At 46.7% G+C, this 13,879-nt stretch overlaps 1 protein-coding gene across 2 annotated transcripts in view; it reads right to left on the minus strand.

The window, feature by feature from the left end:
- GNAO1 (G protein subunit alpha o1) overlaps positions 1 to 13,879 on the minus strand; it is a 190,209-nt gene that overhangs the window by 38,850 nt on the left and 137,480 nt on the right. For both annotated transcript variants that reach the window (XM_073659088.1, XM_073659089.1), the window contains exon 5: positions 4,844 to 4,972. In XM_073659088.1, coding sequence (XP_073515189.1) covers positions 4,844 to 4,972 — 129 coding nt within the window. The remainder of the gene's footprint in view (positions 1 to 4,843; positions 4,973 to 13,879) is intronic.

Below are 13,879 nucleotides of genomic sequence, written 5' to 3' on the forward strand. Positions count from 1 at the left end.
TGTAGTGGTCAGTGGGGATCAACTAGCACTCATCTTCTCCCTTCCCTAGCCAGGGCCCAACGTCAGGGAAAGACAAGGCGAGGTACGCGTGCGGCGATTGGTGAAGAACCAATATAGGGACGTTACTGGAGACAGGGTGAGATTAGCTCTACCTAGGAGGTCTCCACTCTCCCCTTTCCCTAGAGTCTGGGCTCCCTTTCGCTCTTCCCTTTGTGTTGCACTTAGTCTTTCCTTCACCTTCTGTGACATTATCGTAGGCCAAGCAAATTTTGAAAAGAAAAAAAAAAAAAAAAAAAAAAAAAACCTGACAACTTTGTTTTTTTCGTGTGTGTGTGTTTTTTGGGCGTGGACTTTTTTTTTTTCTCTTTTCTCCTTTGGTATGGTTTCAGTTGCAGAGCAGCTGCACAGGCTGTCTCTGGAGGTGAATGACCTCAGCTGTGAGGTTCAGCAACAACATCAGCGGATACATGTCGCTAATGTGGGGGTCTCTGCAGGTAGGCCTGCCAGCCTGAACACAAGGTTGCCCTAACGGACAGGTTTTCTGGAGGTAGGGACAAGTTTTTTGTATTCAAGGAGGCCTGAAAACTGTATTTTAAACTTCGTCCATACTCCTCCGGAAATGAGGAGCAACGGGTTGGCATTGTGATCTCTCTATAGCAGGGAGATCCTCAATCATGGGCGCTTTCTTTACCACAGGATTCGGTTTGTCTCCAATCTGTTAAGGGTTTTTTGGGCCTCTGGCCCTCATCAATGATGACCCTGACCGAGTCGCCTTGGCTGAGTCTAAGCTACGTCGCCTTCAGCAGGGGAATCGGTTCTTGGGAGACATACAGTTCTGAATTACGTAGATGGAGAACGGATTCCAAATGGAATGACTCAGCACTTAGAAGCCAATTTTTTGAGGGTCTTTCTGAAAGGTTGAAAGATGCCTTGGCAGTATATGATACCCCTCAGTCCTTGGAGGCTGCCATGTCTTTGGCCATACGTCTTGATAGACGCCTTCAGGATAGACGGGTGAGACCACCTTCCCCAGGGACTTCATGTCAGGGTTATGTACCTCTGCTGGGGGAGTGGTCTGGTGGTGATCCAGTGCTATGGGGAGGTGGAGGAACCCATGCAGTTAGGGGTGCCTTTACATCATCCATTCCCACAGAGATTCGCAAGAAAAAAGGTGTGTGGTTTATTTGTGGGGAAAAAGGGACATTTTATTGGGGCCTGTCCTTCAATTTCTAAACAAAAGGTGCTCTTGGTAGTCTGGAATTGGATAAGCAAGGGGTTCATTTGTTGCCAACCTGCAGTTCCCGGTTTGTCCTGACAGCAGAGTTAGTGCTAGAGAGCAAAACCGAGAAAATTTCTGTGTTAGTTGACAGTGGTGCTGGAGTCAGCATGACTGATGCTGAACTTGCGAAAGCTCAAGGCCTTGCTTGCTGTTCTTTAGCTAAGCCTATTTCCATCTTCGCCATCGACTCAGCGCCACTTGCACACAAAGCATTTACTCAGATTGTACATAATGTAAAACTGAGGGTGGGGTCAGTTCATTGTGAAATCATCCCTTGCTATGTCCTGGACAGTCTTCCCACTCTGATTTTACTGGGCATTCCGTGGCTGGTGAAACATAATCCATTAGTGGATTGGCAAGCCATGGAGATCATTGAATGGGGAGATTACTGCCATGAGAACTGTTAAGATATTTCCCTTGCTACTGTCTCTATGGAAATATTACCTGCTTTTCTGTCTGGTTTTGAAGAGGGAGTGGCAGGATTTGCCTCCTCATCGTGCATATGACTGTCCTATTAACCTGACCGCCGGAGCTAAACTACCCAAGTCCAGACTGTATAATCTTTCTGGCCTTGAGAGACAAGCCATGAAGGATTTCATTGCGGAAAGTCTGGAGAAGGGACACATTAGGCCCACATCTTCGCCTGTGGTGGCTGGGTTCTTCTTTGTGAAGAGAAAAGATGGCAGTCTACATCCCTGTTTAGATTTCCGGGAATTAAATCAAATTACCATCCGTGATCCATACCATCTGCCTCAGATTCCTGATTTGTTCAGCTAGGTTGTAGGAGCTAAGGTGTTCTCCAAGTTGGATTTAAGGGGGGCCTACAATCTGGTTAGAATCAGAGAAGGGAACAAATGGAAAACAGCGTTCAATACCCCGGAAGGACATTTCGAGAGTTTGGTTATGCCTTTTGGCTTGACCAATGCACCTGCGGTATTCCAGCATTTCATAAATGACATTTTCCATAATTTGGTGGGGAGGTTTGTGGTGGTCTATCTGGACGATATTTTGGTTTACTCCCCTGATTTGGAAACAGATCGGGGGCACGTTAAACAGGTGCGACAGATATTAAGGGATAACAAACTCTATGCCAAAGTGGAAAAATGTATTTTCGCCGTTCAGGAGGTGCAGTTTTGGGGTACTTGTTGTTTTCGGATGGATCCGGAGAAGATCCGTGCAGTCCTTGATTGGGAACGTCTCGGGGTTCAGTCCGATTTGGTGTCAGATCGGGGGAATCCGTTTGTTTCCAAGTTCTGGAAGGCATTCTGTTCTCGACTGGGGGTGCGGCTGTTCTTTTCCTGTCTTCCACCCTCAGTCGAATGGACAGACTGAGCGTGTCAACCAGAATTTGGAGACCTACCTCAGGTGTTTCGTCTCCGAAAATCAGGAGGATTGGGCATCCTACTTACCGCTGGCAGAATTTGCCATTAGTAATCATAGACAAGAATCCACTGGCAGGTCACCGTTCTTCGGTGCATACGGTTACCACCCATAATTTGGTACCTTTAGTGGGTGAGGAGCTTCAGGAGTCCCTGAGGAGGAACGGTTTGTTTCGTCGCTCTTCTCGGTATGGCAGGGTGTTCTGGGTAATTTAAAGATCATGGGTGACAGGTATAAACGTATGGCTGACAGAAAAAGCTTGCCAGGTCCGGACCTGAATGTGATTGACTTTGTGTGGTTGTCTACCAGGAATATAAGATTGAAAGTTCCTTCTTGGAAGCTGGGACCTAGGTTTATGGGTCCCTATAAAATAATCGCCTTCATTTACCCAGCAGCATCTAGTCCTGAACTTCCTCAGGCCCTTAGGTCCACAACGTGTTCCATAAGTCCTTACTCAAGAAGTATGTGGAACCTCTTGAGCCCTCACCTCTATCACCGCCCCCAGTAATGGTTGATGGTAATCTGGCTTTCTAGATTTCGAGGATTGTAGATTCTGGTCTCCAATGTCGTTCCCTACATTACTTGGTGCACTGGATGAGAGGATGTGGGTTTTTGCATCAGAGGTGAACACTCCCAGGTTGGTTCGCTAATTCCACACTTCTTATCCTGAGAAACCTTGTCCTGAGTGTCCGGAGGCCACTCGTAGAGGGGGGGTACTGTTACGGGTGTGTCAGAAGTGACAGACATTCGCCCTGCAGTTGGTTGCAGGAGATCTTTTTGTTTGGCATTACAGACAACTTCTTGAAGCTGTCTCTCTAAGACCCAGCAGCTACCTTCTTCTGACTAATTAACACCCTGGCCTGGGTGTATAAATACCTGCTATGTGCCAGAGGGAGGTGCCGGCGATATTCACATTATCCCTTGTGAAGGCCTGAGCAAGAGCAGTACTTCTACCTATCTGGTGCTAGAAGACGTGTGCGCATTTGTCTGGAGTCGTCTATAGATAAGCGATTTTCCCTTGTTTGTCCCTCCTTGTTCTCTGCAGTGGTCAGTGGGGATCAACTAGCGCTCATCTCCTCCCTTCCCTAGCAGGGCCCAAAGCCAGGGAAAGACAAGGCGAGGTACGTGTGCGGCGATTGGTGAAGAACCAATATAAGGACGTTACTGGAGACTGCGTGAGATTAGATCTACCTAGTAGGTCTCCACTCCCCCCTTTCCCTAGAGTCTAGGCTCCCTTTCCCTCTTCCCTTTGTATTGCACTTAGTCTTTCCGTCACCTTGCGTGACAATACCATGCAGAGAGGGGGATGAAGTAAGCTGTGACCTGTGCAGAGAACACCAGGCAGAAAGGGGGATGAAGTAAGCTGTGACATGTGCAGGGGGCACCGTGCAGAGAGGGAGATGAAGTATGCTGTGACATGTGCAGTGGATAGTATGCAGAGAGGGAGAAGAAGTAGGCTGTGACCTGTGCAGAGAACACTGTGCTGAGAGGGGGATGAAGTAAGCTGTGACCTGTGTAGGGGGTACCGTGCAGAGAGGGGAATGAAGTAAGCTGTGACATGTGCAGGGGATACCATGCAGAGAGGGAGATAAAGTAAGCTGTGATATCTGCAGAGAACACAGTGCAGAGAGGGGGATAACGTTAGCTGTGACATGTGCAGTAGACACTGTGCAGAGAGGGAGATGAAATAGGCTGTTACTTGTGGTGAGGTGCAGTGGGTACAGTGATAAATGCAAGATTTCAAGTTTTTTACATAGTGACAAAAAAAACAATTCTTTGATTAATCAGCTTTACAGAAGAACAGTCACAAGATTTCACAATAAAAATTGCACAAACAATAAATCAGATCTCAAACCTGATCAGTTTCTTACTTTGATAATTAAGAAATAAAAGGCTGAGGCTATAAGGCAACTCTTGGCTGCAACACCGGTCACATGGCCAAAGAAATCGCAGGTTAATGGGGTCACATTGCAACCCCTTACGGTACAGTGACAAGCAAGTCCCAAAAGCCAGACCCCATTGGATATTTTGCGTCTTGCTTATTGCAGTTGGGCACCCCAGGTGGCATTGTGACCCCATGCTTCTGCATTACGCTGCGATGTAGCAGCTGCACAGAGTGATATTAGGCAAAGTGACCGGGGTCGCTGTGTAGCCCCGTCCTTAATCTCTCATCACACCACTAACCTGAAGTGAAGGTTTTTGAAGGTGAAGTGGGTTTCTACAATGCCGGTGGTCTTCACTCTGGTCCGCAGAATGTCCTGCTCTGTAGGTTGGTAGTCGGCGGCTCCGATCCGATCTAAGCTGTCTAGGTAGCTGCAATGGGAACGTACATTTCCGTTAGGACGTGGTTCATAGGGGTATATAACAACAGACTAAATATCAGCATCGTCACTATTCTACTCTGCATCATGAATTAAATACACCCTGGGACGCCCTCATGTGATAGGATATAACATCTCCACTATGATTGCTGTATCCGACGGCACGGAGACAAATGTTTGCGGAGCAGGGATTGGATTTCCTCGGGTGTGATTCATCAATATCCAAATTCCCTTACCATACAAATAATCCTATTATTGGTCTCCAGGTGGCGCTGTTACTACTACTGTCCACAGGCTAACGCGGAGCTGTTTTATCAGGAGATGGGCGGGCGGCAGGCGCACAGATGTAGAGGAGCTGGATGTCTTTAGGCCTATGTTTTTCTGCGTGGTGAGAACACGGCAAATGTCCTTGCAGCCCTAAAAAAAATACATTTTACTCCCGCTGCCCCTCACAAGTTCTAGCGCTGCTTTCCAGTCCTCTGCTTGCTCGACCTCTACGTCCCTCCTGCTCCAGGTTTCTCTTCAGTCTTCAGAGTCTATGACACGGCTTAGGCCTCAAGTGACATCATGATAGAGATGAAAACCGGAACCAGAGGGAAAGGCCGCCACCCTACAACAAATGAGGGGCGAGGGGAGTATAATGTTTTGGGGTAGTTGTTTTTTTTTACCTTTTCCCGGCCCTAAATAGAATCAAGTAAATTAGTGGCGGATTCTAATTTTGCTTCATTTGCAAAAATCTAATTTTGAGTTCCTATAGATATTTATCTCCTCTCTACAGAATACGGGATAAATGTGTGATCACCGGCACTCCCACTTATAACTACACCAGGGTGACCAAGGCCTGGAGGGAGTCCAACTACACCGGGGTGACCAAGGCCTGGAGGGAGTCCAACTACACCGGGGTGACCAAGGCCTGGAGGGAGTCCAACCACACCAGGGTGACCAAGGCCTGGAGGGAGTCCAACTATACCAGGGTGACAAAGGCCTGGAGAGGTGTCCTGCCACTCCATTTAAACTCTAAAGGACAGAAGGAGGAAAGAAAGAACAGAATTCGACTGCTTCTATCAGCCCCATAGACATGGCAGTCATGCAGGAAGAACAGGAACTTCAAGACCCCCATTCTAGACAATCGTTAGGGTTCCAGAGAGATTTCATATACATACATACCCCTCGAAATCGTGAGACCAAGAAGGAAAAGTTGTGTCATTGTGGAAATCACAGGATGGATATATATTGCTGTGCAATGTTCATTTTATGGGGAGCTTTTTCAGGTGGATTTTGGGCGGTATCTGCCTGACAAAGACGCCATGTGCAAATTGCCTAGATAATCAAGATATTTCAAAACATCCAGATTTATTCATTATCAAATATGAACACCATGTGCAGAAATCCCCACACTTACAGCCTTAACTGCCATCAGTGAGGTATTAATGGTAGTCTGAGGAAGCTTCTGCAACATTGAATGCACTTTGGCAAATCATCAAGATCTGCTTGCTGGCAGCTCCTTTCGCAATAACCGACCAATGATGTTCCAGATGTGCTCGATAGGAGAAAAGTCCGGAGATGCTGCAGGCCATAATAAATCCTTTATCACCACACAGGCGGTTCACAGTAATACGAGCAACATGAGGCCTGGCATTGTGGTGTTAAAAACGGCTCCTGGAAAACTTTGGAAAAAAAGGCTGTATCATTGGTTACACAACCAAATCAAACGTAATGTGGAGCTGTTAGTGTAGCTAACAGACATTATGCCACCCACACCATGATATCGGAAGTGGGACCTGTGTCACATGCCCTCATGAAGGCCTCTACATGGCAGTGGCCGTGTGGTTTTCTCAGATTAGAACGGCACATAGTGATTTATTCTGTGCTGCAAGTGATATTAGACATCACACACCAAGTCTAAGGTGTCAAATAGTGTCTACACAAACCATCAGAAGGCATTAGCATCACATTGACGTCCAGCTACAGGTGTCCATTGACCTCCTGCCATCGATCTCGAAAGCCATCATGAGGCAGAGCAAGAAAGCAATGGAGGCTTGAAAGGAGGTCTGTCCTATTTTTGTCTTGGATAGCAGAAGTTTAGTCTGGAGATCACATGGGCAATGCCAAGAAGAGGCCTTCACCAGGGAATGTGAAAATGGTTCAGGAGCTGTTTTTCAAAACACCACCACCAGGCCATAAATTGCTCATGCTCCTGTGAACAGCCATGACCTGCAGCATCTCAGGACTTGTCTCCAATGGACCACATCTGGGATATCATTGGTCAACAATTCCAAAGGCAGCTGCCAGCAGTGGATATTTATGATTTGCCCAAGTGCATTTAGAGAGGCAGAACATTCCTCAAACAACCATTAATAACCTCAGTGATAGCAGCCAATCCTGTAAGTGCGGGGATTTCAGTGCATGGTGCTTATATTCCTTACTGAATAAATCGAGATGTTTTTAAAATTGTGTTTCCTGATGTGGCTTCGCCTGGGAAAACCCAGCGGGTGCACCAATGTGTAAAAGACGCTGTGTGCACATAGGCCTACATGTCTATTGATCATGTGATTTTCAAAATTATTAGAATTTGTCTTCTCGGTGTTGCAATTTCAGTGTTGAGGAGTGTTGCTCTATTTCACACATGAACCAACACCATTTACATCTGTCTTAAACACATTGTTCAATGTCAGCATTGCATGTAGCTACTCTCAGTAGTAGCTTGTGAGCTACAGAAAAAACTGCCCTTGCAGCCACATTAATGTCAATCGTGATGTGAATGCAAGGTCAGAGGCAGAAAAATCCTTCCATTTACTGTCCCCTCGTCAAGTGTCAGCGAGATGGTGACGACACTTGTAATGAAAGTACTGGCACTTTGACACGGAGAAGAAAATGGGTAATGATAAAAAAAAACATAGACCGGGAGGTCAATCTTTTTTTTTTTCTTAATACTCGCAAACTTGTATGCAATAAAGTAGCCAAAATAAGTGTAAATTATATATACACATATACATACACACACACATACACAGTGGGTACGGAACGTATTCAGACCCCTTTAAATTTTTCACTCTTTGTTTCATTGCAGCCATTTGGTAAATTATAAAAAGTTCATTTTTTTTTCTCATTAAAGTACACTCTGCACCCCATCTTGACTGAAAAAAACAGAAATGTAGAAATTCTTGCAAATTAAAAAAAAACTGAAATATCACATGGTCATAAGTATTCAGACCTTTTGCTCAGACACTCATATTTAAGTCACATGCTGTCCATTTCCTTCTGATCCTCCTTGAGATGGTTCTACTCCTTCATTGGAGTCCAGCTGTGTTTAATTAAACTGATAGGACTTGATTTGGAAAGGCACACACCTGTCTACATAGGACCTCACAGCTCAGTGCATGTCAGACCAAATGAGAATCATGAGCTTAAAGGAACTGCCCAAGGAGCTCAGAGACAGAATTGTGGCAAGGCACAGATCTGGCCAAGGTTACAAAAGAATTTCTGCATTACTCAAGGTTCCTAAGAGCACAGTGGCCTCCATAATTCTTAAATGGAAGAAGTTTGGGACCACCAGAAGTCTTCCTAGACCTGGCAATCCAGCCAAACTGAGCAATTGTGGGAGAAGAGCCTTGGAGAGAGAGGTAAAGAAGAACCCCAAGATCACTGTGGCTGAGCTCCAGAGATGCAGTAGGGAGATGGAAGAAAGTTCCACAAAGTCAACTATCACTGCAGCCCTCCACCAGTCGGGCCTTTATTGCAGAGTGGCCCGAAGGAAGCCTCTCATCAGTGCAAGACATATAAAAGCCCGCATAGAGTTTGCTCAAAAACACATGAAGGACTCCCAGAAATAAGCTTCTCTGGTCTGATGAGACGAAGATAGAACTTTTGGGTGATAATTCTAAGAGGTATGTGTGGAGAAAACCAGGCACTGCTCATCACCTGCCCAATACAATCCCAACAGTGAAACATGGTGGTGGCAGCATCATGCTATGGGGGTGTTTATCAGCTGCAGGGACAGGACGACTGGTTGCAACTGAAGGAAACATGAATGCGGCCAAGTACAGAGATATCCTGGATGAAAACCTCTTCCAGAGTGCAGTGGACCTCAGACTTGGCCGAAGGTTCACCTTCCAACAAGACAATGACCCTAAGCACTCAGCTAAAATAACAAAGGAGTGGCTTCAGAACAACTCTGTGACCATTCTTGACTGGCCCAGCCAGAGCCCTGACCTAAACCCAAGTGAGCATCTCTGGAGAGACCTGAAAATGGCTGTCCACCAACGTTCACCATCCAACCTGATGGAACTGGAGAGGATCTGCAAGGAAGAAGGGTAGAGGATAACCAAATCCAGGTGTGAAAAACTTGCTGCATCATTCCCAAGAAGACTCATGGCTGTACTAGCTCAAAAGGGGGCTTCTACTCAATACTGAGCAAAGGGTCTGAATACTTATGACCATGTGATATTTCAGTTTTTCTTTTTTAATAAATTTGCAAAAATTTCTACATTTCCGTTTTTTGTCAGTCAAGATGGGGTGCAGAGTGTACTTTAATGAGAAAAAAAATTAACTTTTAAGAATTTACCAAATGGCTGCAATGGAACAAAGAGTGAAAAATTTAAAGGGGTCTGAATACTTTCCATACCCACTGTGTATGTGTAAGTGTGTGTGTGTGTGTGTGTATATATATATTATATATATATATATATTATATATATATATATATATTTATATATATATTTTTTTTTTAACACTGAACACCATTTGCCCCTCTATACCTATACAGTGACATGCACTATATGGAAAAAGTATTGGACGCAAGTTTTTTTTCATCCAGCCCCATTGTCCCCAGCATATAACACCCAGCACTGTTGACCCCCGATGTATAACATCCAGCCCCCCGCCATGCCGTCTGCCTATACAGCGTGACATAATGGCTGGTGGTGCAGAGCTCAATGATAACAGTGCGGCCCTGTAATAGGAGTCACCGGTGTAACAAGTCCGTTCAGGACATTTCTTCCTCCTAAATTTTTCCCCATCTCCTGTGAGTGATATTATTGAGAAGTGGAAAGAGACCCCGTACCGTTACAGAGCGGGAGGCCGAGTGCTGAGGAGCAGAGGGCAGAAAAGTCACCAATGCTCTGCTGACCTCCTCTGGTATTAACACCAGTACAAACACTGCGCCCCCGCCGGGAGCTTCATGGCCGAGCAGCTGCATGCAGCCTTATATCACCAAGCACAATGCCGAGCGTTGGATATAGTGGTGTAAAGCCACCACCACTGGATTCTGGAGGATAAGTGTTCTGTGCAGTGATGGATCACACTTCTCTATCTGGCGTTACCCGCCTGACTGCATTGTGGCTATATCAGTAAGTCCCATAGATAAAGAACAGAGTAAGAGGCGACCACCGCTCCATTCAAACTTCTCCGGGGAGCTCAGAACCCTCCTTTTAAGAGATCTTGGGGCCCAGTTGATCATACATTTATCCCCATCCTATCTGTAGGTGATGTTCTGATATTATGTACAAAGAAGGAGCAGAGCTAAACCAGTCATCAGGCAAATGTGCAGTAATACATCGCACATCGATCCGGTGGTGGTAGGTAACACCGTACTCGGTGACCCATGGCGCCACACATCAGTTCATCCCCTCACATATTGTGGCTGTAGTTATTCTGATAAGATACTGTTATCTAATACCGAGATCCTGTAAATCAGATGACCGGGCTGCAGATTGGAGATAACATGTTTCGCAGACATTTTCCACCAACCTCACGTATGGAAACTACCTCACTAGGGTAGAGACGGCCATGCTGCCCTCAGCAACCAATGGGAGTTTGCTTTACATTTTCTAACATGCACTGGAAAAATTAAACATGGAATCAGATTGGTTGCTGTGGACATCAGACTTATTCCTTCTCAGCAATGCTCTAGTATGTGATCTGTGCAGGCTGGAAGTGTTGCCCTTAACAAATAATTAATAAAGAAAGAAAAAATGAGCAAATAGAGAAAAAATATGAATGATAACTATGGCTCATGCTGAGAGTTTCGCCACCAAGTGGGAGCTTCCTCAGGAGGTAACCAAGATGACTTTGCATCATTTCTCCTGCTGGTCTCATGCTGGTATTGTAATATTAGACTCTTCATATTTGTGTTTTTCTGCTGGTTACTGCGGTACTTTATGACATATGGTGTTTTCGGTGACTGATTTAGTTGTTATTTGTGGACTAAGTTCATTTATCACCCATTATTCCGGGGAGTGGACTGCATGTCACACACACACACTGCATGTCACGCTCGCACACACACACTGCATGTCGCGCGCGCGCACACACACACTGCATGTTACACACACTGCATGTTACACACACTGTATGCTACACACATACACACACACACTGCATGCCGCGCGCGCACGCACACTGCATGCTACACACACACACACTGCATGTCACACACACACACACTGCATGTCACACACACACACACACACACACTGCATGTCGCGGGCACACACGCTGCATGGCGGGCGCACACACGCTGCATGTCGTGCGCGCACACTGCATGCTACACACACACTATGTTAAACACACAGTACGTTACACACACACACTGCATGCCGCGCGCACACACACACTGCATGCTACACACACACACTGCATGTTACACACACACACACTGCATGTTACACACACACACTGCATGCTACACACACACACTGCATGTTACACACACACACACTGCATGTTACACACACACACACTGCATGTTACACACACATGCTGCATGTTACACACACACACGCTGCATGTTAGACTCTTCATATTTGTGTTTTTCTGCTGGTTACTGCGGTACTTTATGACATATGGTGTTTTCGGTGACTGATTTAGTTGTTATTTGTGGACTAAGTTCATTTATCACCCATTATTCCGGGGAGTGGACTGCATGTCACACACACACACTGCATGTCGCGCGCGCGCTCACACACACTGCATGTTACACACATACTGTATGTTACACACACACACTGTATGTTACACACACTGTATGTTACACACACTGTATGTCACACACACACATACACTGTATGTCACACACACACTGTATGTCACACACACACTGCATGCCGCGGCGCACACACACTGCATGCTACGCACACACACTGTATGCTACACACACACACACACTGCATGTCGCGGGCACACACGCTGCATGCTACACACACACTGCATGCTACACACACACACTATGTTAAACACACACTACGTTACACACACACACTGCATGCCGCGCGCACACACACACTCTGCATGCTACACACACACACGCTGCATGTTACACACACACGCTGCATGCCGCGCGCACACACACACGCTGCATGTTACCCACACACAGTCCCACACGCGCTGCATGTTACCCACACACAGTCCCACACGCGCTGCATGTTACCCACACACAGTCCCACACGCGCTGCATGTTACCCACACACAGTCCCACACGCGCTGCATGTTACCCACACACAGTCCCACACGCGCTGCATGTTACCCACACACAGTCCCACACGCGCTGCATGTTACCCACACACAGTCCCACACGCGCTGCATGTTACCCACACACAGTCCCACACGCGCTGCATGTTACCCACACACAGTCCCACACGCGCTGCATGTTACCCACACACAGTCCCACACGCGCTGCATGTTACCCACACACAGTCCCACACGCGCTGTATGTTACCCACACACAGTCCCACACGCGCTGTATGTTACCCACACACAGTCCCACACGCGCTGTATGTTACCCACACACAGTCCCACACGCACTGTATGTTACCCACACACAGTCCCACACGCACTGTATGTTACCCACACACAGTCCCACACGCACTGTATGTTACCCACACACAGTCCCACACGCACTGTATGTTACCCACACACAGTCCCACACGCACTGTATGTTACCCACACACAGTCCCACACGCACTGTATGTTACCCACACACAGTCCCACACGCACTGTATGTTACCCACACACAGTCCCACACGCACTGTATGTTACCCACACACAGTCCCACACGCACTGTATGTTACCCACACAGTCCCACACGCACTGTATGTTACCCACACACAGTCCCACACGCACTGTATGTTACCCACACACAGTCCCACACGCACTGTATGTTACCCACACACAGTCCCACACGCACTGTATGTTACCCACACACAGTCCCACACGCACTGTATGTTACCCACACACAGTCCCACACGCACTGTATGTTACCCACACACAGTCCCACACGCACTGTATGTTACCCACACACTGTATGTTACCCACACACACTGTATGTTACCCACACACTGTATGTTACCCACACACAGTCCCACACACACTGTATGTTACCCACACACACTGTATGTTACCCACACACAGTCCCACACACACTGTATGTTACCCACACACAGTCCCACACACACTGTATGTTACCCACACACAGTCCCACACACACTGTATGTTACCCACACACAGTCCCACACACACTGTATGTTACCCACACACAGTCCCACACACACTGTATGTTACCCACACACAGTCCCACACACACTGTATGTTACCCACACACACTCCCACACACACTGTATGTTACCCACACACACTCCCACACACACTGTATGTTACCCACACACAGTGTTACCCATACATACTCCCACACATTGTATGTTGCACACACTCACACACACACTCTGAATGCTACACACACACTGTATTCTACAGACACATACACACAGTTTGCTACACACAGGTACTTACACACACTGTATACTACACACACATACTCACACACACATTACATGCCATACACACACACAAAACCTGTTACACACATCAGTATAACACACACTCTGTGTTACACACATGCTCTCAC

This window comes from Phyllobates terribilis, unplaced genomic scaffold (genome assembly GCF_046119375.1).
Source record: "Phyllobates terribilis strain yellow unplaced genomic scaffold, ASM4611937v1 Scaffold_13__5_contigs__length_258822181, whole genome shotgun sequence".
Taxonomy (NCBI): Eukaryota; Metazoa; Chordata; class Amphibia; order Anura; family Dendrobatidae; genus Phyllobates; species Phyllobates terribilis.